Source organism: Cyprinodon tularosa, unplaced genomic scaffold, assembly GCF_016077235.1.
Source record: "Cyprinodon tularosa strain WSP-4 unplaced genomic scaffold, ASM1607723v1 ctg22, whole genome shotgun sequence".
Lineage (NCBI taxonomy): Eukaryota > Metazoa > Chordata > Actinopteri > Cyprinodontiformes > Cyprinodontidae > Cyprinodon > Cyprinodon tularosa.
Genome location: NW_024038821.1, coordinates 308,794 through 333,291, shown reverse-complemented (window position 1 = coordinate 333,291; position 24,498 = coordinate 308,794). Strand labels below are relative to the sequence as shown.

Sequence of the window (24,498 nt, the reverse complement as noted above, 5' to 3'; positions counted from 1 at the left end):
CTCATTCTATTGCTTCATAATTCATGTGAGGCAATCTGTTGCACCTCACAATAACATTTATAAAATGATTATGATATAATTATTACTCCCGCCTACACATAAATCTGCTGGGACATAATTATTGATGCGGGAATAAGTAAAAAAAGAGAAGAAAAAAAAAAAACGCTTTTAAGCCTGGAAAATCAACCTCAGTTTGACTGTCTTTATCCTGGCTGGTATTCAAATGAGCTACAGATCATAAACCCCTATGATAAATGATAATGCTCGTCTATGTCTTTTGATGACATCTTTGCCAATAATGAATGACTGTCCTTTGGATGATTTAAACTTTTATCCCCCTCGAAGGGCTAATTAGTGTCTCTGTTTTAGTGCAGTGTGGGTAAACACACCTCTGCAGACTGACATGTGACCTCCTGCTGAACTACAGGTGCTGGTCATAAAATTAGAATATCATGAAAAAGTAGATTGATTTCAGTAATTCCATTTAAAAAGTGAAACTTGTATATTATATTCATACATTACATACAAACTCATATATTTCAGATGTTTATTTTGTTTAATTTTGATGATTACAAATGACAACAAATGAAAATCTGAAATTCATCATATCAGAAAATTAGAATATTACTGAAGACCAATAAAAACAAAGGATTTATAGAAATGTTGGCCAACTGAAAAGTATGAACATGAAAAGTATGAGCATGTACAGCACTCAGTATTTAGTTGGGCCTCCTTTGGCCTGTATTACTGCAGCAATGCGGCGTGGCATGGAGTCGATCAGTCTGTGGCACTGCTCAGGTGTTATGATAGCCCAGGTTGCTCTAATAGTGGCTTTTAGCTCTTCTGAATTGTTGGGTCTGGTGTATTGCATCTTCTTCTTCACAATACCCCATAGATTTTCTATGGGGTTAAGGTCAGGAGAGTTTGCTGGCCAATTAAGAACAGGGATACCATGGTCCTTCAACCAGGTACTGGTAGCTTTGGCACTGTGTGCAGGTGCCAAGTCCTGTTGGAAAATGAAATCTGCATCTCCAAAAAGTTGGTCACCTGCAGGAAGCAAGAAGTGCTCTAAAACTTCCTGGTATGTGGCTGCGTTGACCCTGGACCTCAGAAAACACAATGGACCAACACCAGCAGATGACATGGCACCCCAAACCATCACTGACTGTGGAAACTTTACACTGGACTTCAAGCAACGTGGATGAAGTGCCTCTCTTCTTTTCCTCCAGACTCTGGGACCTTGATTTCCAAAGGAAATGCAAATTTACTTTCATCAGAGAAACATGACTTTGGTCCTGTTTCTCTTTAGCCCAGGCAAGACGCTTCTGACGCTGTCTGTGGTCAAGAGGGGCTTGACACAAGGAATGCACATGCAGAAACCCATGTCTTTCATACGTCTGTGTGTGGTGGTTCTTGATTGTTCATCACTCCAGCTGAGTCCAGTTTTTGTGAGTCTCCCCAAAGCTTAGACTGGGGGGGTTATTTTTCAGACAATATACTACAACAGCCATGGCAGGTTATGATCATAGCATATGCATGTCTTAATGGTTCGTTAAAACCAAACTATAACTTACTTCAGTGCTATTAAATGAGTTGACACGAAACTCCTTCGTGAATTGGCTGCTCTTGATATTTAGCGAGGGAAGAATTCAGCTTGATTGAATGTCTTGCAGCCTTGTGCAGGTGAAATGTGGTTCGTATCTTTTTAAGGGAAACTTTGTATTGGTCAGTCCATATCTTCCCCATAGAATTTTAAGTTCCTGGTTGAAATAAAATGTGGAAAGTTACCATTCTAAAAAGGCCTCATTTGCTAGTGGTTTGATAATTACGTGAGCAATTGTTGCACCTGGCCATACATTTATAATATTATGATATAATTATTACTCCGCCTACACATAATTGCTGGACTAATTTTGATGCGGATATAAAAAAAGAGAAAAAAAAAAAACGTTTAAGCTGGAAATTCAACCTCATTTGCTGTCTTTATCTGGTGGTATTCAAAATGTAAGCTACAGATATAAACCCTCATGATAATGATAATGCTCGTCTATGTCTTTTGATGCTTTTGCATAATGAATGAGTCCTTTGGATGAAATTTAAACTTTTTATCACCATGCGAAGGGACTAAATTATGTCTCTGTTTATTGCATGTGGTAAATCACACCTCTGCAGACTGACATGTGACCTCCTGCTGAACTATACTGCAGTACCCCCACCTCTCCCTCACTCAACACTTTAAATCCCCTGAATTTGAGAGAAGTCAACATGAGGTCAACTTTGAGGGAAAAAAAGATGGGGGAAATAACTTTTCCTCAGTAACTGTCATTTAATGCTTCCCTCTTTTTATTTTTTTCCTTCTGCCTCTCATCTTTCCTCCGCTTCCCCAGCTCTCAGATGGGGCTAGCATCACTGCTGGCAGCTGAAGATTATGGGCTCCCTATAAATTAAACATGGATATACATATTCTGCAACTAACAAGCCAGCATGTTATGAGAGTATCTCTCCATAGAAGATCAGGCGAGCTTATTATGTCCTCATAGCTGCCGATTACATGTTTTGGGCGAGTTGGACAAGTTCGGGTAAAATACAGACGCTCGTGATAGGGCATGCTTGGATACGCATGTTTGTGTCTCACCTGAGAGAGGAGCTTATTGTTATCGTCCTCCAATATCCGGACCTTCGTCTCCAGCTGCCTGATGTAGTTGGTGGAGGAATCTGAAAACATAACGGAGGAGAAGGGATTAGCATTTCAAAGACCTTGAGCGGAATAAAAGGCAGGCAGACAAGTGAGGCAGAAAAAGGTTGCTACACAAATAAAACCACAAAAAAAAAAAAAGTCCCAAAAGAACTCTTTCTGCAAGAGTGCTCTCCAAGTGGTTTAGTCTAGGATTTAAGCAACTGCACGTATGAGCACAACAGAGAAATGACCTTTTACTTTCAAAATAGCTCCCCGGGATTAAACCCTAACTCAAAACAATGTGGACTTTTTGCGTTTTGCTAAATAAAGGTTTATCCAAACAACGCTGCAATGACACAATGCTTTCAATGCACAACTAAAGTATTATGGACAGATTAGTTATAGTTTAAGGTATACCAAGGTTTTAAAAGGGTACAGTTTCAAAATCAAAGTTTCATCACCCAGTTTTAAGTTATGGTCAAAGTCAAAACTATTTCTCTATTTTTTTCTTATCCCAGCATGTTTGGAGGGGATGCCCCTCCCTCACCTGTTACTACGAACTGCAAATTAGCGTGTTTAATAAGGTTACTTTATTTTAAACCTGATAAGCTAGAAGTGACTCTTTAAACCTGCACAACAAATCTAAGATGAGTATCCTATGAACCATTGCTTTAAACTCTTATTTTATTTATTGATTTGTGTACCATCCTACGATACAATAGAAACAAATAATCATATGTTCCACTTTTAAATTAGTTCAAAAATACAGGGATATCTCGATACAACTTATTAATGCCCATAACGATACCAATATTTCAGCATTGAATATTGACCAATACCAATATTGACCTAATACAAAAACCAGGATGTGTAACACACAATTTTATTCGATTTTTTGTAGGGTGGGATGTTAGAAAAGGCAAACGGAGAAAAACAGTCAACAACAATAGGTTTGAGAACAACAGACCAATTCATAATTATTGAGTTACACAAACTTCAAACAGCAGTGGAGTGTCTATCAGCATGCTCTAAGTCTCTAATATCATACCAATATATAATATATATTTATTCATATTTATTAAATGCTGATATTAGTTTTATCCCAATATTAGTTTTTTTGGCTGTCAGACCAATTTCCAATATCAATATCGGATCAGGACATGTCCGTTAAAATACATCAGAATCTCTAAAACAAACCTAATGCAGTGCTGCTGCAAGTTAAACAGGATTTTTGAGGAAACTAATAATACTTTTATTACTCATCATTAATTGATGCTTATTCCTAAGAAAACTTACTCCATACTGTGGATACATCAACTAAATAAATCAGCATCAACTATCAGTATAGGCCAATATTATCTCATCATATCGTATCAGTCCCATCAGTAAAACTGGGCCGATATTAATAACCAGATTCAGTTTCATCCTGCAGCAATTTGTGTTTTGGTAGGAAGAAGGGAGAATGTTGGTATTTGTCTGGACATGTTACATTGATTGCAATGCTTCCCAGGATTATGGGGTGTTTAACTGAAGCGGAAAAGAAAAATAATTGGTGAACTGTTTTTTTTTTTTAAACGGTGTTAAAGGGTTAGTCAGATATATAATATCTTTAAGCATTGTTAATCGGCCATAATAGCAACTTTTCTCGTTGGTGTTTTCCTACTTGTTATTGTTCTACTCTTCAGCCAGCTGGGTTGCCTTAAGCAAAAGATGAACATTATTTTATAAAATAAAAAGAAACCCCCTCATAATGCTTTTTGTAACTGTCAGCCCTTAAAAAAGCAATTCAAGTAAAACAATTTTTCTGTGCTTTTGTTCCTGTTTGCCAGTTGTTGCACCAAGACCATTGACCTAATAAATCATAGATCAACAGTAACATATAATTAATTAGACTTCCAACGCTGACCAACACCATCTATGTTGTTTTTAGTTATTCTTAAACACCTAAAGGCCCCACACATTTTCTTCTCAACACCTTAAGTATCAGGAGGGCCAATTATCAGACAACCCTTTTACATAGCAGTGTTTTTATGCTTAACTGAAACAGGCTTAGTAAGTTTAAGTCAGAGGGAAGGAGCTGTGTTTGACTTGATAGGTGACACAGAGCCTGCTATCTAAAAAGGTCTATTTAAACTAGAGAGATAAAAGCAAAGGTAGGAGGAGGAGCAGAAATGCAGGCACATTTCCCTTTGTTTACCTAGTGGGATTACAGTGGGACTGTTAGAGGGCTAAGCTAGGGTGAAGTGTTGAGGATAAGAGCACGATGCTGCTGCAGGGTAAAAACTAACTATCCATCAGTGAGGTGAGACTGACATTGTTTACATTGAAATACTCTGCAGCAGATTGACAAGCCTGTGGGAATTATTGCACAGCTATTATATGCAGGAGGGCATCGAAGGACTGACAGTCAGCAAAACACTCCATGTATTTGGTTTTCTATTTAAATATTTTAATGTGAAATACAACATGTCTGGCATAAAATCTTACCACAAATAGATTCACTGAAAAAGATTTGGCACAAAGAAAGAAGACAGAAAGATTTACATGGCTTGAATCTTTTTAAAAATTGTTGTTCCAGCAACATTATTTAATCCAGATTTCATTTTCACACTAACACAAAGTTGTGCATGCAGAAGGAAATTTTCCTTTTTTATGTTCTGCCAGTAAAAATAAAAAAGTGCGCCTTGAAATTATATTCCTCTATACTATATATAGCCATGTTTATGGAAGATTTCAATCGACTTTGCTAATCATTAAAATTCTTGACTATTCTTCTTTGCAAGCATCACAAACCCAGGGAGACTGGATTGAGAGCATCCAACATTTAGGTATAGACTTTAAATTGGGTTATTCCAACACATAAATATGCTTCGATTTAATCTATTATTCTGATGAGGATGTAGCTCTGACAGGTTTTCTTTGAGTATTTGGTCGGATTCATTTTGAAATCAAGTCTCACAATCTGCATGTCCCTCTTATAAGCAGCTTCCAATGGCTCTTAACTAAAGATTGCTTCCTGTCAGTCTTCCACTAAGGTCTGGCTGAACTTTTACAGAGAATAAATTACACATGAGTTACAAAGGCTATTGGTTGTGCTTGGTTTTATTGTGAGGTATCAGATTAAAGGGGGCAGAACACAAACGGATGCCATATTTTTTAGAAAGTATTTTGTTTTTTTGTTTTTTTTTTAATCTAAAATGATGTGACAATATGTGAACTGGAGTTCAAGGGCAGCGAATCCTTTTGTGAGTCACAACAGATGCATTTACAGTCTGCCCCCTTGACTTTTACAAATAGTCCGTGCAGCTTGTTAACCGACGGTTGGATACCTACAGCAGGAGGTTAGGGCGCTCAGAGTTGGTAATCCTCTCTAACTGCCTTGTGACCCTCTAATCTGTAGTCATCTGCTGCCCTGACCTGCAGCCAGATCTCAAGCCGATTAGGATGGAGGCTCCTCAGCCTTCAGTCATCACCAGCACGCTAAAATGAAGCGGGATGACTCTGAAATGGGAGGGGGAGGTGGGGGGGTTAAACACTGGATAGGCTGTTGAGGATTTTATTTTCTAAACTAAAACTAATGTAAATATCTTCAAAAAATTGATTTAAGGCTGTATTCTGCAGAATTTTGCACCCTTTTATCCATCAGCAGAAGAATTACTAAAGGTGGTTCTAAGGTGGCTGTTCCATCCGAATAGGTGAAACCTACCTGCATTTTTTCCTTGAATTATCTTGCATCCTTGACACTAGTAAAAGGTCATAGTGGTAACTAGTCATAACCTAGCTTATGAGCAAAACTTTACTATGCCTCATAAGATAATGACTGGCACAGTTATGCAAAGGAAAGCACCATCAATCAGAGTTCCCAGTTTAAAATTTAGTTCAAGCGCTTCACTTCAGTATAGAAGGTGCAAGTTCTCACCTAGTAAACACATGCACGTTAGGTTAAATTGACATGCTAAATTAGCTGTAGGAATGTATAATGTTTTGCATGCTTGTCAGTTTCTATCTGACCCACTCAGTAGAGACTATATAGTGGGATTCTGGCCTATAAATATTAACTGGAGTGTCCAACATATCTAAAAATCAATACACAGCCACAGGGGAATTCAACTGCTAATTTAACATCAGGATCATCAGGGGGATGGATGAGGAAATTCAGCCATTCCCTTTAGGCTCCTTGATCATTCTTTCTCCGTCAGGATTTGCCTCTTTTCATCCTTTAAAACAGCAGAGGAACAGCTACAGATCATACTTTAGCAGGGTACCACTGCTGAGATAAAATGCACATCTTAACCTTTATGCACTTGTGTTACCGGTATATACAAACTAACAAAGAGGCTAACGCTACTTCTAGTCAGGTTTAACCCAAATGAGAGAGAAGGAGCTGCTCCAAAGATTAACAAATCTTTCCATAATGCGGAATTTGCCCAGTTCCATAATAAACGGTCTGTTTAACTGGAAATGTGTGTGTGAGGACAGGACAAGGTGAGGCAGAGACTGGGAAGTCCATTCGCCTGATCAGCACGTCACTCCACATCGCGTCACTGCCACTTTGACCCACTTCCACTTGCCACTCCCTCCTCAACTCTTCCCCACCCCTCATTTCCTTCAGCTTGCTTTTTTAATATATCATTTTATTATTTCTGCTCCGACCACTTTAACTGTTCTGTGCTCTTTGAAAACTCAAGACAATTTCCAGACTGTCTGGCAGAAAACTGTCATCACTCCTACACTGCGATTAAAACCAAACAACAAGAGAGTTGAGCTGAAAGAAATCCAAGCAGGGATCCTTTTAAAGGTCCTGACCTCCACTGACCCTGCTTTGTTTTCTCCATGGCTCCAAAGCATCCCATCCCCATCTGTCCATAACAGCTAATCAACTAATCTTGCTTCTTCTGCGATATACCACGGTTAATCTGGGCCATAATTCAAGTCAGATAGTGGCAGTTCCTCCGAAAACATGAATCAACTCCACACCCAGAAAAAAAAAAAAAAACAGCAGTAGAAATAACATAGCATGGTAGTGAGGGTGTTTTACGGGATAAACTTGAATCCAGCTAAGCATTACTAGACAAAAAAAAGGGAAGGAAATAAGGAAGGCTTACCTCATACTTTAGGAAACAGTTATTAACATAAAATGTATTAAATCATTTTTCCCCTTTATCCCACCTTCTGTTCCAGCTTAAAAATCAAACATTTCCTATTTATTCTAAGTTTTCCAACATTTATAAGTAGATATAGCATATATCCAGAGTACTAATCTTCCAAGGAATTTTGAATCACCAAGATTATTATACCATGGCTTTTAAATCTGTTTCATCTATACTTGATGCTTGACACAAATATGTGTTTTGCTGTTGCAAGATCAGCAAATCCACCCTAGAACCATCTAGTAATCAAAAAGCCCTCTACTCTGTGTTGCAGAAAATGTGTTGTTAAAGTTGAAAAGTAAACCTGACATAGTTTCTACCCATTGTGTCACAAGGAATGCGTTAGAATACCAACAAACCAATTTCAAAGACAGAAACTTGTGGAGGGAAACCCAAATGTTTGATCCAAGTCATCTGTGCATTGATGGCTTAGTGGTTAGAAAGCAGAGTGTTTGTTTAAATCCCAAAGAGGGCCAAATATCCCCAGTTAAAAACACAGGCAGCTACTCTGGTTTCCTTAGCAAGACCCAAAACCCCAGAATGCTCCTCATGACAAAAAGCTGTGATGGGTTAAATGCAGAAAACCAATCTAATTAGAATATATATTTGCAAAGATCAATATTATAGTGATTAGCACATTTTAAAGGTAACTGAATTAATATAGCACTTTTCCAGTCATACTGACATTTACACAGTCACACTCACATGCACACACTTTCATGCACGGATATGCAGATCTGTCAGTAGGTTCTAGTTAAATGCCTTGCCCAGAGACACAGGAGGAAGGTGGGATCAAACCCGAAACTATTTTAATTGCAGGATGCCTTCTCTACCTACTAGGAAGAATATAGTATTTACTGAACTGGCATGAGACAATAAAAGTAATATCATTACTAATATTTGTATTTAGATAATTTTTCTCTCAATCTGGCAAATGGAAATAATTTTGCCAAGCCTAAGTGTTAGCAAGGAAAGGAAGGGTAATGTGTAGCTTAATTAGTGTGGGTAAAAATAAATGCAATAAACTTTAGGTGGAATTTGACCCATCAAACAATAATAAATTGAACTAGTAAAAATATGTATGCATTAATAGCTCTAGAGCAGGGGTCTGCAAGCTCTCGTATCCAAAGGGCCATTTTGCCCTGAGTCCGGCTAGTAAAAGTATTTTAGAGTCGACAATATAATATGACTTTATAATAAAACAGCACCTATAATTTTTTCTAAATATCTGCCATGGGGAATGTGTTGCCATTTTAAACAACCAACAGTTTATTTGTATTTTTAGCTTTAAGGAAAAACATAAAACGTTTCATAATGATGAAACTGGGATTTTTTTCTTTTATAGGATATTGTTTGATGGGGAAAAAAAAAAAGAAAAATAAAATACGACACATAATTTCCAAGCTAATAAAAAAAAATGGCTCTAAAAACATGTAGAGGGTTCTGGTAATATAATTCTCTATATAAACCATAACAGCTTATAGGACTGTTTTTTGTTATTATAGTTTATTAGTTAGTTCTTTATACAGTATTATTTTTAGCCATGATTAAGAGGCATTGCAGAGGTTCCAGAAAGCTTCATGAAGCAGTAGGTTGTAGATCTCTGTTCTCTCACTGAAAACACTCTCAACAAAACATATTTAGTTACTGTCTTTATTAGCAGGTATAAGCTGATGAGAAGTGTTTAATAGCTGTAGGGGTTAGCAGAGTTGCAGTGATTACACTGGTTCATATTAAAGAAAATGCAGTGCTCTTTATTAGTGCTTAGACACTTTCCCTATTCAGTATTATATTTTCAAATCACCTCAATGCCTTCCCAATCTCCTGCATCTTGTGAAACCAAAACAGCCAAAAGCTAATTCTTTCTCCAATCTTTCACTTCCTATTAAGTCAGTGCTAATCCTTTTTCAGGAGAATTTTTGATTAAAACTAACTCCAATTTGTGATCTCCTGTAGGCTCTATAATCTTTTTTCATGTTGGAGTAAATCTCAAAGCTACTTAGGGTGCAAAAAATTTTGATTTCAGTACAAATTACATCAATTGGTGAATAAATGCTCTTTTTTACAGGCAGCGTGACGTCTCATCTTTTTATAAGTTGCTAATAAAGCCCTTTTAGGGGATGCTACGTATGCCATTATGGGATACTGGGCGGGAAACAGTTTATCATCAGTTGAAAAACGGCTGTCCATTAAAGAAAGTCAGACAAAGATTGTAAAAATAGGTATCTAAGGTAGGAGATGCAAAAGAATAAAAAAAAATTAGAATTTATATGTGAATGTGAAATTAGACACTAATTTGACGCCGAAGGGAATGACACAAAACCATCCCCCACTCTCAGGACTCCCAAGGTCTAGCAACATCAAAGTAGATTTGGTAAAATATTACAGTAAAAAAAGGAACCATGGGTTGGAATCCCCTCATGTTTTCTACTTAGATCCCAGAGCAGTTTAGAAGCCTACAGCACACTGAAATCAGCCTGCTTTTATTATTCCTGGCTCAGCTCGGGCTTTCATCTCCTATTCACAGCTGTATTTCTGTGTTTTAGCACAGAGACATGGATATTCTCTAAGCAATGTGTGCATATATGTGCTTATATACAGTGTTTTTAAAGCAGGGCAGTGTGTGTGGGTTTGAATGGGTGTCTAAGCTGACAGCGTGAGGTTGTGTGGGAGGGAGGGAAAAGGAGCAAGAGGGTTTGAGAGAGAAAGGGGATTTTTAAACCCATCTGTGATTTACACTGTGTGTGTTTGAGTGCGTGTGTTTAAGGCGGGACCAGGTTGGGTCAATTACCTCAAGATGTTGAAGAAAGAGCTGAAACCCTCCAAACTCTCCCTTCTGCTTTGCTTGTGCTGAAAACTCAGATAACCAACAACCTAACAAAACCGAGTCCCTCTAAAACACACTGGATTCAAGCTGAGTTGTGAAACTTCAAATGAATTCCTGCAAAAACAGAACCAAAAACAAAAACAAAAAAGGAGAAAAATGGGGGGGCTGGGGGGATAAAAAAAATAAATAAGCACAGCTTCAGTTCAGCTCCCGAATGAATAGAGCATTGGTCAGTTAAAAGCAAATCGAGCAGCTCTCTTTTGAAGCCTAAAAGAAAGCGTAAAAAAGGAATCAAATTATCTTACATTAATCTTGGAAGACAAACATACTACAAAGTTAAAAATGTATATACCCCCAGAGGCTGTAAAAGATTCTTCCTCCATGCCACTGGGTTAAAAAAATTTAAGCCAGAATAAGTATCGTTCACAATACTAAATGGGATCAAAGAACACCTAATCATCACATGAGATCTTCCAATTTTCAAGACTTATATCTACTGCAGGGGCTGCTCAATGGCGCAGTGGGCAGCACTGCTGCCTTGCAGCAAGACGGTTCTGGGTTTAATTCCCGGCCAGGGGTCTTTCTGCATGAGGTTTGCATGTTCTCCCTCAGCATACGTGGGTTCTCTCCGGGGACTCCGGCTTCCTCCCACAGTCCAAAAACATGACTGTTCTCTAAAGTCCCCTTAGGTGTGAATGGTTGTTTGTCCTATCCTCTCTGTAGACAGCTGGAGATGGGCACCAGCACCCCTCGCGACCCCACTTGGGATAAGCGTGTTAGAAAATGGATGGATGGATCTACTGCAAAAAAAATACAAAAGCTGCAGCAAATGTTTACCTTAACAGGAATCTAGCTATTGCACTAAAAAAGAAAAATCCGCATAGCTGAATACTTGTGTGTGAAAGTCGTCAAAAGAAATTAAGAGCTCAGAGAAAACTGATGTGGAATTAGTCATTAATAGCCTAATTTGTGCACAACTACATGCAGTTCTATTATCAATTCGTGCACCACTGAGGTGCAAGGGAAGTGCGATTGGGAGGTACAAGATCGTTTTTTTTCCAGAGACCATGATCTCAAAGCTATCCTTGCAGAGGGAAACTGTAAGGACTTTGAAGCATACAAATGTATTCCTGTAGAAATAAAAAAAAAAAAGACATTTAGTGAGTTATATTACTAACTCTACTTAGCATACACCCCAGAACTGTTCCATATCATCCTATAAAAAGGCATTAATGTTAGTATGAATTCCAATAAACTGAATTAAATCTAATTTAATTGCACATTGCACCATCAGGTTCATGAGATACCAGGTATGCATGCATCCTTTGAGAGTTAGTACATGCATCTTCTGCTCCACTAGGCAACAATGGGTCAAGGCTAGGGCAAGCTGGCCAGAGCAACAGCAAGGAACAAGTTAAGTGGATACCCATGCTGCATTAATGAAGGGAACGGCAGAACCTGGCAACCCAAGCACGTAAACCACAAGCCCCTGGAAGAACTTCAAAGGCTTGACTGGCTCATCAGCTAGCAGGGAGCTAACCCCGTCTGACAAGATATGGCACCCACTCAGAGGAGAGAGAAAGCACCTCGCCTCACTGTTTAACTACGCAGTGTTTCTGTGTAGGAGTGTGATCTGGAAGGGGAAAAAAAGCCACGTTTGTTATGTAGATAAGAATGTAAAAACGCATGTCTTGGCATGTAATGACAGCAATGAATTACTTCATGGTTAAAGAGACGTAGTACATGTGGAGTTAGTTGAGTCAAAGTTAAAGTGTCAGCTGGATTATGCAACCTAAGGACACCCTGTGTATCCGAGCAAACGTTAAACACAGACTAGATGGAATCGACTTTGTACTCAAGGTTTTCAACAACGTGCCTGTCTATCAAAAAAAATCCTACTGAATTAGTGAAATCTGTCTGACAAAGAAATTCTTTGTTCTTTTTTTTTTTTTAGACCAAACCATTATCAAAGCCCAATATAAGAATACAATGCTTCAAGCTTTGCATCCAGTATATCTGAGACTCTTAATTTGAAAAGAACAAAGGAAAATTGTTCTGTTGGTTTTCTGGTCGGTCAGAAATGTGGTTTCGAAGCCCTGACAACGCTTATTCCAGTTTGAAATTGTTTGTTTCAAAGTGGCATAGGCATGGGTTACTGTTTATTTATAGGCACTGCAGCAGATAGTGCCGCTATCACATACACGGGGAAGTGATGCATTTCTCAGCTGTCTCCTACGCTTGAGATCACCACCTTCTGCAGGGTCAGCGGACGTCTCCTTGCACCTTCAGACCTGCAATCTAAAAATAGGCCGGTAGATGTGACAAGTTTGTGTGCATCTCTACAGGGTGCAAACATGAAGTACATAATGATGTGTTAATGCATCAAAGACCTTTAAAAATAAGTTTACTTCCTATAATGGGGACTTAAATATAAGACATTGGCTAAAGCTAAAAAATCTTTATCTTTTGATTAGGCTGGAAGAAAAACAATCAGGCAGTTCAGTTTAATCCTATGAATTCAAAACTGCAGGCTAATATTTAGTCCCCAATCTTAATTGCAGTCCATGTATGAGTTCAGTGGCTATTCATTGTAAGACAATAACTGAAGGGATTATGTGACATTTGGAGATGGATTAGCTATGAGCTATTGTTCTTTTCTCGACTGTTGTGCAACTTGCAAACTCACCCATATAGAATTTATGTTTTGTGTTATTCAGCTGAATACTGAGCCTGTTAATTTTTTGCTGTAAACCATATTCTTTAACCTGAACAAAGCAGCCTTCAATTTTCCAAGACATCTTAAAAACATCCCTAATATCAGGCTTGTCTGATATTAGATTGTGATGCAATAGTTTGTTCAATCAGACTATTATTCTCTGCTTTCATGCCACTGAAAGGTCAGCCATATGGTTTTAAAAACCTCTCAGTCTTTATGTATTCCACTATACCCTAGCTAGACCGATGAGTTTGTCTACTTAGGAATTTGCAAATCATTTGCTTGCAGGATTACAATCTACAGAGGCCTACAAAAATAATCACGCCCCTAGCACTTCATTATATTTTGTGCAATAAACAGATTTACATTACTTCCTGACAGTGAACAATATATAAAACATGAAAGAGGTCTTGTTGTATATAGGATTTAATCTATGATGTATGCAATCCCAGGATGTCCCTCAGTCCATACAGGTTTTTAAGCCTTGTGTTATATTGAACAGGAACTAAAACTGTCGGATCTCATTTTTCAGAGTGATTTTATTCCTGGTTTAAGAAATTATGCAGCATCAGAAAGTTCTCATTCTTATCCTTACTTTTTTTCCATTAGATTTATTAATTTGAGAATTTGCACACTGTATTTCAAAGTCTTGAATCGGTTTTGATATTTGCTCTCGTGCAAATAGGAACTTGTGTTTGAATGAAACCATCTCCGGTATGTGGTTTACTCCTTTATCTAAGTAATGAAAAGAGTAGACCTGCCAAGACGTGGCCTCCCTCCTTAATCAGGAGGTTGAAGGAGGATTAACAAGAAATGCAAAGACATCCATATTGTTTCTGCAGGAGCAGCAAACATCTGCAGCTCAGATGGGAAGGAGAATACAATTTAAAACGTACTCAACTGACATGCCAAGAGAAAAGCGGCAAAAAGAAAGCCATTGTTGAAAGAAAATCCTGCTTTTAATTTTCTAAAATCAATATAGGTGAGACAGTTTTTCTATGTTGAGACCAAATCTCACTTGTATGCAAAAAAACAAAACAAAAACTACACTGTCCATCACCCTGAACACACACTATACCCACCACAAACATGGTGGTGGACGCATTATGCTTTGGAATGCTTCTCTACAGCAGGTGCGTGGGAAGATGAGTGGAGCAAGGCAAAGGGGAATCTTCACAGGACAAATGTTAAAGGCTGCAAAATAGCAGTTTGACTCTATTTATACAGTCAGGGAAAATATAGAATGGCTTCAAGCAAATCCACGTGTTTTAGGGACCCAGTCAAAGTCAATCTAAGAATCTGTGAGAAATCTTCAATATGAAGCTTGGACTATTCTACCCATTAGAATAGAAAAAAAAACCCATCTGAATCTCTTGGAAAACATCAATTTAACTAATATTCTTGTGGTTGTGAGCTGGACTTTCATATACATCGCACTGCATTTAGTTTTTAACCTGAGAAAATATGGAAAACATGGCTCTGTGTCTTTATTTAGTAACATCTTTTAGCAATAAGTGGAAAAATATAAGCAATAGGATAGTTTTACATGTTCATTTTGCTAACAGTTGTGCAGGTATGAATCAAATTCATGTTCAGATTTTATCAGAGTGATAAAGGGGGGGGGGTAATACATCATAGCTGGATTTTACCTCATACAAGCCGCAAACTAACGCAGTGTGTAAACAAACACCAGAGGGCCTTGTGGGTAGAGAAAGTCTTGAAGCCCACAGCCCTCTTTAACCCCATTCCTCTTGGTTACCACGGTTTCAACACCACAATCCCCTCAGCCACCTTGTTTGCATTAATCTGCATTTCTTCCAAAGGCTGTCTGACTGACTGCTGAGCTGGCAAAGGTTGTGCTTATGTAAGCAGGGCCTAACGGTGCGCAGTTAGATGGAAACTAGAGGACGTTCCCTCCATAAGTACAGCCCTGAAACCCCTTTATTATCGGAAGCTGAAAAATCCCATCTGCCATGTGGGCTCTAAGGCAATCTGCAAACCAGAACCACTTCTTCAAATCCAGTGAAAACAATCTTTTTCTTTCCAATGACTTCATGTTGTGGTGTCATTAGTGTATGCCCAAATAATTGACCATGATTTTTTTCAGAATGCAAATCCCAGAAAGTAGGAAGAGCAAGACAAGCTTCAACTTGTAGCTCTGCTACTGTATACAAGTAAGACAAACACTCCCTACCCTACTGATCCGATCTAAATCACCACAGGAAGTTTTACCTGCGACAACATGCAGGAGATGCAAAAAGAGACACAACAGAAATCAGAAAACAAATCATTATTGGAATTTTCCCCAAATCCATCCATCCAACCACACGGATAAACATTAAGAAGCACATTCCTCAATTGTCTGGACCTTTTGCAACTTTTCATCGACCCATGCAGGGTAAAAGAGATCTGTGAAGGGCTATTAGCACAGTAATTGCCACAAAGACAAAGAGCTCTTACGTAAGAGCGGTGCGGACAGACGGTTATCTCATCCCGACCACAACTAGAAACCGTAATGACATTGGACCGGAGCTCTGCAGCCATCCGCTTGCTCCGGCAGAATTAGATGAAACTAAATAAAGACGACAGCTCTTAGACTTTCCGGTCGTCTGGAAAAATAAAGCCATTGGAAGGGTAACAGGAGAATGACAGCGAGGTGCAATGTTCATCAGGGAAACAAGGAAAGCAGGACAGAGTGGACAAACACTGTCTCAATAAACACCACTGAATCCTGAAGCATAAACAATGAACTATAAATGCTTACACTGACAGAGATGTTAAGTGATAGACCTTAAGCTAAAAAAATGTTAAAAAGCCAAATGCTGAGTTAACTTTGTTTCCCAAAGTTTTTTTTTTCAAGTTTTCAGTTAAAAATAAAAGCAAAGTTTGAATTTCTACAGTAATAGTACAGTTCAGTTTAGTTTGTCCTGCTGCCTACATGTTCAGTACCACTACCACTGATATAGGGTTCCTGTAAAGTTGCCCACTTCCAGCTGTAGTATACCAGCACCACCGACAGTACAATACTTTGTCAACACGTGACTTCGTGCTAAAAATGGAAATGATACATTGTTATCATCTTGTGTTGCTTATAGAAGTTTGAACCACAGTAATTGTGAAATCCAACTGGGTTTCAAACTAGAAATTCATTTAAACTGAGCTCTGATCGTTCAATTAAAAACAAAAAAGGTGAATTACTCGTAAAGATGTGAAAACAGGTAAATTAAAGTAAACGTTACTCAATATAAATTGGCAAAAAAAAATAAATAAATACCTATAAAATGAAATCTGACATTTACAGATAAGTCTTTAGTTTATCAAAGTTTATCAGTCAGATCACCAGACTGGAAATGGATAGATTTAGACATAGACAGATTTATTTTGTCATTTTGTATACACAAGTTTAAATAAAAAGAAATTTCGTTTCAAACAGCTGTCTAGAAGATTTAATTTTTTAAAGTGCAGCCTTGATAAGGTAAGCAGCAATTGTTGTTGAGCTGCTACTACTGACTCCAGCTCCTGAAGCACTTGCTTCTCCTGGCTCAGGGGAGGAAATAATCAGATATATAATATATATAATAATCAGATAGGGAATCTGTATAGGAATCTTAAAAATGGAATGATGCTTAGGTTACATTTCAAACTTGGAACTCTATAAGAATGATATATAAGGTTTAAAGCCAATAAATAATATACATAATTTCACCAGTTATAGAGAAACATACACTATTGTTTAAATCTAAATGCAAAATATGCATATTTCTGTAAAAACCTGCACCCTTTTTTCATTGTTGTAATATCTACTGAGATATCCATGTCATTTTCCTATCAGAATTATCATTTTGTGTTTAAAAAAAAGATAATTTTTATCAGAATGCAATGGGGTTATAGGTAACATCAGGCTTAAATGTAGGTACAGAAAACTTTAAAAACGTAAATGAAATTATATGTTAAAGGAAAAACCCTAAACAATTTATCCAAAACATCTCAACATTTAAAGAAAAAAAATTTTCTTTTAAAAGATAACCTCTACTTATTTAAGATTTAAATAAAAAGTACCATATATCTTAGAGTTGCAGCTTTTTTTCATTACAGGTGTAGATTTATGGTATTTTTAGTTTTTTGAAGGCTAACCATAGAAACAGATTAACTATTTTTAGTTGTAGAGTTAGCCACAAATAAAAGTTCTTGTTCATAGAAATAAATTAAGATTTAAAATGTAGATTTTAGCCTACCAGCTAAAAATTACCCATGTGGCTTTACTGTTTCCTGCTAGACCGGATATAGTAAAACACATCTAAGAAGAGGGGCAAACCATCTACTTAGATGTTCAGATGGAAAGGTTTGTTCTTCACCAGGATTGTTGTAACAGGCAACAGAAGCAACAGCAGCAAAATTACATTTTTGAATCCTTGAAGTCTCTGATGGCACACAGTACTTTAAGAAAAGAAAAAGTATATATGTTTGTTGAGACAAATAATAAAGAAAATTAGCCCGTGTTTCTGGTTATATTTTGCCACCTGAGGGCTGACGCATGATATGATGGGAAACACATCTCACAATGAGTCCATTTTGACAGTAGCTCAAGCTCGTCTGAACTTGTTTAATTGTTTCCAGCTTTACTGATCAAGTTGTTTCCCAAACCGCTGCTTTTGTTGGTGGTTTTTACCTTCAAAAATCAAATGCGAATGTGCGTCACCGGGAAGTACAAACAATTATTTTTTATATTGCTGCAAACAGTTCACCTCAGAGATTTTTAAGTTGTATTATTATTAATATGTATTAATTCTTCCATAAGTAAAAGGAATTTGGTCTCATTTGCACAAATAAAGGAACAGCTATAAATTATCTTCTGTTGCAGTAATGAACCAATTAATTGGCTAGGTGCTCTTCTTAGCAAGGTTAAACCAGATAATAAAATAGATTATTAGCATTTGTTTTAGGTAATGCATCCTAACTCATGAACGATGATTTATAACTAATAATATCACTTTAAAGTTTACCTTTTCAGCATGCATGGGCTTGAACATCAAGATAAGCTTGGACATATTTACTGTTTTGTTTTTTATTTTTTCCTCACCCAACCACTTTCTGTGCCTAAATGGTAAACATGTTTTTATTCAAACTTCACCGACCCAAGCATTGGCTTAGTATTAAACTAGGGCCATCTGAGCACCAACACTTTGTTGGGACAGAAGGAAGAACTTCAGCCACATGGCTGCTATAGTTGGCTTGCTTTCAGCTCAATTTGCTCTAATTGGTTGTAGTCCGGTTGGATAACCTGGATTTTATTGATCAGATAAAGCGATACGAGCTTGACTGAAGAACAGTGGGGCGAGACTGAATGAAGGACATTCAAAGTTTATTTTTATTTTTTTTACAAAGGAAATCTTTTTACATGTCAAGAAGTGTCTGCAAAGCTGCAAGAAAGAGAGAGCAACACTTTAATCAAATAACAGGATGGTAGAACACACAACAGCAAAGCTTCTCTGTTTTATTATTTAGAGTTTCTAAGCTCTGTCCATATCCAAGTATACTGCTTTTAAAAATTGTATTAAAATTTTTTTTGAGATCTCAAAGTTTAGGTAAAAAGAATACATTCAGAAACACGTGTTGTAGTGATTCCAGTTACCGGTACTTTAATTTTGTTAATCACTAATACAAGCTGCTAAACATTTTAAAGATTGGCGGCTGTGTATGGCAGCCCCATTTCTGTAAAGAAATTAATTGAAAAGGCGTTATACAAGAACAAGCAGAGCCAATTTACTATATTTATTAGTAAGAATCAGGGTAGGACAAAAAAAAATATAGGACAAAATGCTTCTGTCCTTGTTAGTGTGATGGTATAATTACTACCCTGGTGCCAAATTAAAAATATATAATGATTTACATAAGGTACTTTTAATGAGGAGGAAGTAAGCGGTGTCCTGAGTTAGTTGTGATGGTGATTAAAGGTGATGCAAATTCTCCAATTGGTGTAAATACAACACAACAGAAGGAATAGCTAAAAAGATCCCACACATAACAAGCAGAGACCATGATATTAATTGTTTTTCTATTAAAAAAACAGTGAATTCATTATGAAGATTGTGCTAAATGACCCTTATAATCCAGAAATAATTATAGTGTGTTTGTTATATAAGAGCTCTGACATGCCTGGTCATAATTAACATCAGTGGAAAACAAAGAGCCGGAAAAGGTGAACACAAATAGAGTTTGTGCTGACACAAATGCTGCATTATGGTGCACTGAGCCCCCCACACAGAACAAAATCCATAAAAACAGCCGCGAACCAGTGTAACCCTGTTCCAAACACATGACACCGATTAATTATGCTGATGAACAGCTTTGTCAAGCTTTCTTGTTCCATACACCGTCCCCTTTCCACATTTTCTAAACGATAAAAACATTTACAGCTCCTGTTACAGTGCCGTGTTTTTTTTTTTTTTATTTTAGATTGGGGGTATAAAAAGTGGTAGCATGAGATGCACATTTTAAATTTATATTCAAACTGTAGCTCAGACAGCATGTACGGAGAATTTTAAGTACCGTTATAAATTATTCAGAGGCATCATAAGTGTCTCAATCCATAAGTGCCACTGTAGAGTTGAAGCATTCCATCGTTTTAACAGACCTAAAACCCTGTCTGCCTTCACAGCCATTAGGTTTATTAGTGTAGCTTCTACTGAGCGTTAAATACATACACACACACACACCAAAGGCATGTGGAAACTCACAGGAACAAATTCCATTAGCAAGTGAGACTAGAGGTTTATAGCCAGATGGTTAACCTGCCCCGAATCAATCTGATGAAGACCACAGTGGGACAATCTGCCTACATGCGGAAACTCGCACACAAACACCTCATAAAGGCTAATGAAAAGCCATCAACTGGTAATTTTACTATACAAGACCCAAGGAATCCCCTCTCACTTCCCGATACGTGGGTATACATGCAACCTTGCTTGAGCTGCCCACTGATGGAGCAGCTTGGGGAATCAATGTCATAGCTGATAACGTTTAATTATCCAATCAAAGAGTAAGCTAAACTCAAAGTTTAATACACATTTAAATAATTTTTTCTAATAACTCTGTAAAATTGACCAAGAAGTTTTGCTAAACTTAAAATGAAACACAGTAATGTGTTTTTAAAGGTAAATCTTTTGTATCTTAGCACCGTTTTGTTGAATCAGACGGCTAGTTTGGGATTTAGATGCAAGATTTTGTTAATAAGGTTAAGAAAAGATAATACTTTTTTCCCTACAGTAAATCTTTTCCTCTTCACTTTGTAATTGTGATTTGATGACAAATATTATGTTAGTCTGAAAAAAATCAAGTCCAGAGTAGACTTCTACCATTCATCCATTAGCATTCCCAAGATCATGGTGTTCTATGAGCTTTTTACCTTGATGTGTTAAGTAGGGATGCAACTAACAATTATGTGCAACTCGATTAATCTGTTGATTATTTTTTTTCGATTAATCGATTAACAATCGATTAATAAACAAGACTTTTTGCTAAATTCAACCAGGTGAAACTAAAACGTTTCCACTTGAGGAGCTCCGGATAGAGCAGATTGAAAGATGAACAAGTTTTTCATCTTAAATGTAAAATGTTTACTTTTTTTTTTTTTTTTTTTTTGCATTTTTGGAATATATGCTGTTCAAGATGGGTCGCTGTCAGGTAAAAGCATGTTTCAGAGTCTTTAAACTCCAAATAACAATTAATCGATTTCTATTTTATTTGACAATTATATTAATAATCAATTAATCACGATTAATCCGACTTATTGTTTCAGCCCTAGTGTAAAGTTTACCTGATTTTAATCTCTGAAAAAATCCAAGTCTATTAGGACAGGAGCAGGACAGAGATTTTAATCAGCGAATAAATCTGAATATATCCCATTTTGGGTTTCAGATGCAGCAGTAAAATGGAGCCATTAAAAAATAACCTTTATGCTTTTATCCAAACACTTAAACATATTCTTCTGAATGAGATACAGCATACGCTTTCAATTTTTCTCTGGCGAGGAGCTCCAGATTTATACTCTCCTTCCTTTGTAACAGTTCTGTTAATGGTGTCACTGAGAATAAAGGACTGTCAATACCTCTTCAGTATTAGTATCTTTATTATTTTTTTATAGCCTCTGCTATGTGTGAAAGCAGCATCTAGAAACAAAACTCCCTAGTTTGCAGCAGCTCTGAATGTTTTAAATACATGAAAAAATTAAAAAGACTTCAATTCTGAATGAAAACAAACATCCAGTGGATTATGTGAATTTTGAAATATTATTGCGATATTAATGGACAAAGAATGTAAAGGACACCCAGAAGTTTTTGTTTCCCTTTACAGCTGTAGAGACGCATGGATTGCTCATAAGCCTATAGAAACAACTCAAGCTGAGTCAGAAACAAGTTTGGGTCAGACACTCTTCTGCGTCTATTGTTGTCTACAGAGACAGCTGTCCTTTGAGAGTTGGTCTGTCAGATTATATTAGCAGGAACAGCAACGGTCAGGACCAGACAGCGGTCAGCAGGTGGTCCCCCAGACTTACTGGAATCAACCAAGGAAACCAGAATAAAACACATAGAACTAGAATTGTACCAGAATGTTTTTGAAGGAACAGTTGCAAATGAAAAATGAATAACACTAAATCTGATGCTATTGGATTTTTTTCTTTTAGAGGTTGGTAAATCAGCTCTGACGGGATCTAAATAAGCCTTTAGTTTTGTTTTTTTGTAAATGCAGGGTTATCAAACCTTTAATCATCTTACTGTAAAAGCCTCAGATTAGTATAGAGCAACATATGCTAGCTTTTTGTCCTTGGCAATACTCTCCTGTTTAGAAAAAAAAGAAAGAATTTTTTTCCCTTGAAATAAAATACTTTGTTTGGAGCTTTGCCTTGATCCTTGTGGAGGAATGTTTTCAGATGCCCTCCGTTTGAAACCCAGGTTGGCCTGACTTTCAAAAAGTGAACTGCATGTAGGTGTAAATTTGTCACCACTCTAGTCGGAGCATCACCTCTCTGATAGAATGGTGACCTGGCTTGGACAAACGGCATGTTCTGGGAAAGAGTCCAACATCCCTGAAAGCATGTAGCGGATCAAATGGGGCGAGTAATGGATCGAGTGCTTTCTTTAATCTGTGTGCCATCAGCAAAATAACCAAAAAGTACAACAGCTTGTAACAATACTGTGGGTTCAATGCTGCAGGTTAAACAAAAAATATCAGAAAAAGTGTTAAGTTGACTGAAGGGACTTCTTTCTTGTGAATAAAATATTTTTATTAGAGAAGTCACATTTGACCCGTCTATCACCTGTTTTCTCTCCACATTTGGATTTCCTTCAGGCGAAAAAAGGGATTGGCCTACATGCCTTTTGCAACCTACTCAAGTGCTTTTTATTACAACCTAATGATACTGTGCTCCACCCAGGTTCCTGTCAGCACGCACTCCTCTGATTCATATTCTTCAGAAATTTAAATTCTGTGTAGTCCTGCCCAAGGAAAACAACAACATCTGGAGCCTCGCAAAAGGGGGACTTTTATGATGAATGTTTCACTGAGAGGAGCGTAATTCATAAAAAGCAGAAATGCAAATAAGTCTACTTCAGACCACCACTGAGATAGTTGATAGTAGAACAGCATGGAAGCAGATGAACGCCGAGCTGCATGAATGGTGAAATACGCTCACTTTGCCAGAGCCTTGTCCCTGATGGATTTGGGTTGTGAATGAAAAGCAGAAAGTGAGTTTATAGCGTGAGTCATAAATATCGGGAAAAAAAGTCTAAAACGGCTAAGATATATTAACGGTGGGAGACATTCAGATTAAAAAAAGCTTCATTTAAAATGTATGGTTTTATAGGCTTACTGTGCCCTGGTTAGGGCTGGAATGCTACATTCTGAGTCGAGGTGAAGAAGGGAATCTGCTTCTGACCAAAAAATCTGATTTTAGCTAAATGTAACCTTTTTAAACAGACGGATGGACGGATCTAAAGGTTTATAGTAAAATAAATAAAGCAGTCAACAGAATTATGAATTAACTGCAAGATATGTTGATATCAATAAGCAGCAGAAGTATTATCAGGTTTTCCTGATGCTCTAGTCCTAGAATAAAACTATAATTGGCATCCGTATTGGTGAGTTAAAGGTTTAGGAGTACCAGTGTTTAGAAATTGACCTCATAGAGCGACCCCGCTACAGGGGTTTGACTGCAGTGACTGTTTAAAGGACTCATTTGTTAAGCTGCTTAGAGCTGTGCTGGTGAAAGAATTGCCTGAGCTTTGCATCTCTTCACGTCCTGCTGATAATGTCTCTTTCCCACATATTTTCCAACAGTGTACGTTCTCAGTTTTTTTTTTCCATCCCTCTGCAAGGCTCTTCCTCACCGCTTCATCTCTACAGACCTCTATCCCTCCTTTCATCTTTTTTAGTTTAAATGTTATTCATTTCCAGCCCTCTCTGCATGAGCCTTTAGATCTTCTGCTGACCTTATATAGCCTCAAACCTCCTATTTTTTTAAACAGCAGCTCTACTTATTTTAACATATTTCTTCACTAAAAAAAAAAACTTCTGTGATTTCCCTGTTGGCTACTAAAACGGGCACCAAAGAGCCTCCTTCATCAGTGTTTCTATACGCCTGATGGACTGCATTTCTAAAAACGGTGGTAGCACAAATGAAACCAGCTGCATGAGTCTGTTTTCACTCTTCTTTTCACCTCCAGTATTTTACAAAGAGGTAATCATTAGCTTCTATATGGAAAATGCTTGTGGTGTATCTTTCTTCTTGTTTTAGGTTGCAGATACACTCCACCATATGCATCCTGGTCCAATTCCGTCTCCCATTCAGATACAACTGATTCCCCTTATTGCACATGCAACTGACTACAAGAAGGCCCTACGGGATACAAAGTAAGAATTGCTGCTTAAAGAAGTGTAGCTTTACAGCAATCAAGACCATGAAAAAAAACACAATCATCTATCTGCATTCCTCTGCTGCAGGATTGAGCTTGCATAGAACATCAGAGATGTCATGAGAAATTTGTCAACAAAAGAAAGATGTGAACTGTGATGATAAACAAAGCTAAACGAGGAGACTCTCTGGGGTGAAAGAGTACAGCACACCCCATAA

At 37.4% G+C, this 24,498-nt stretch overlaps 1 protein-coding gene across 5 annotated transcripts in view; it reads right to left on the bottom strand.

The window, feature by feature from the left end:
• The window catches only part of ccdc85cb (coiled-coil domain containing 85C, b), a 63,069-nt gene that overhangs the window by 20,221 nt on the left and 18,350 nt on the right, over window positions 1-24,498 (bottom strand). For all 5 annotated transcript variants that reach the window (XM_038286125.1, XM_038286126.1, XM_038286127.1 and 2 more), the window contains exon 2: window positions 2,636-2,715. In XM_038286125.1, coding sequence (XP_038142053.1) covers window positions 2,636-2,715 — 80 coding nt within the window. The remainder of the gene's footprint in view (window positions 1-2,635; window positions 2,716-24,498) is intronic.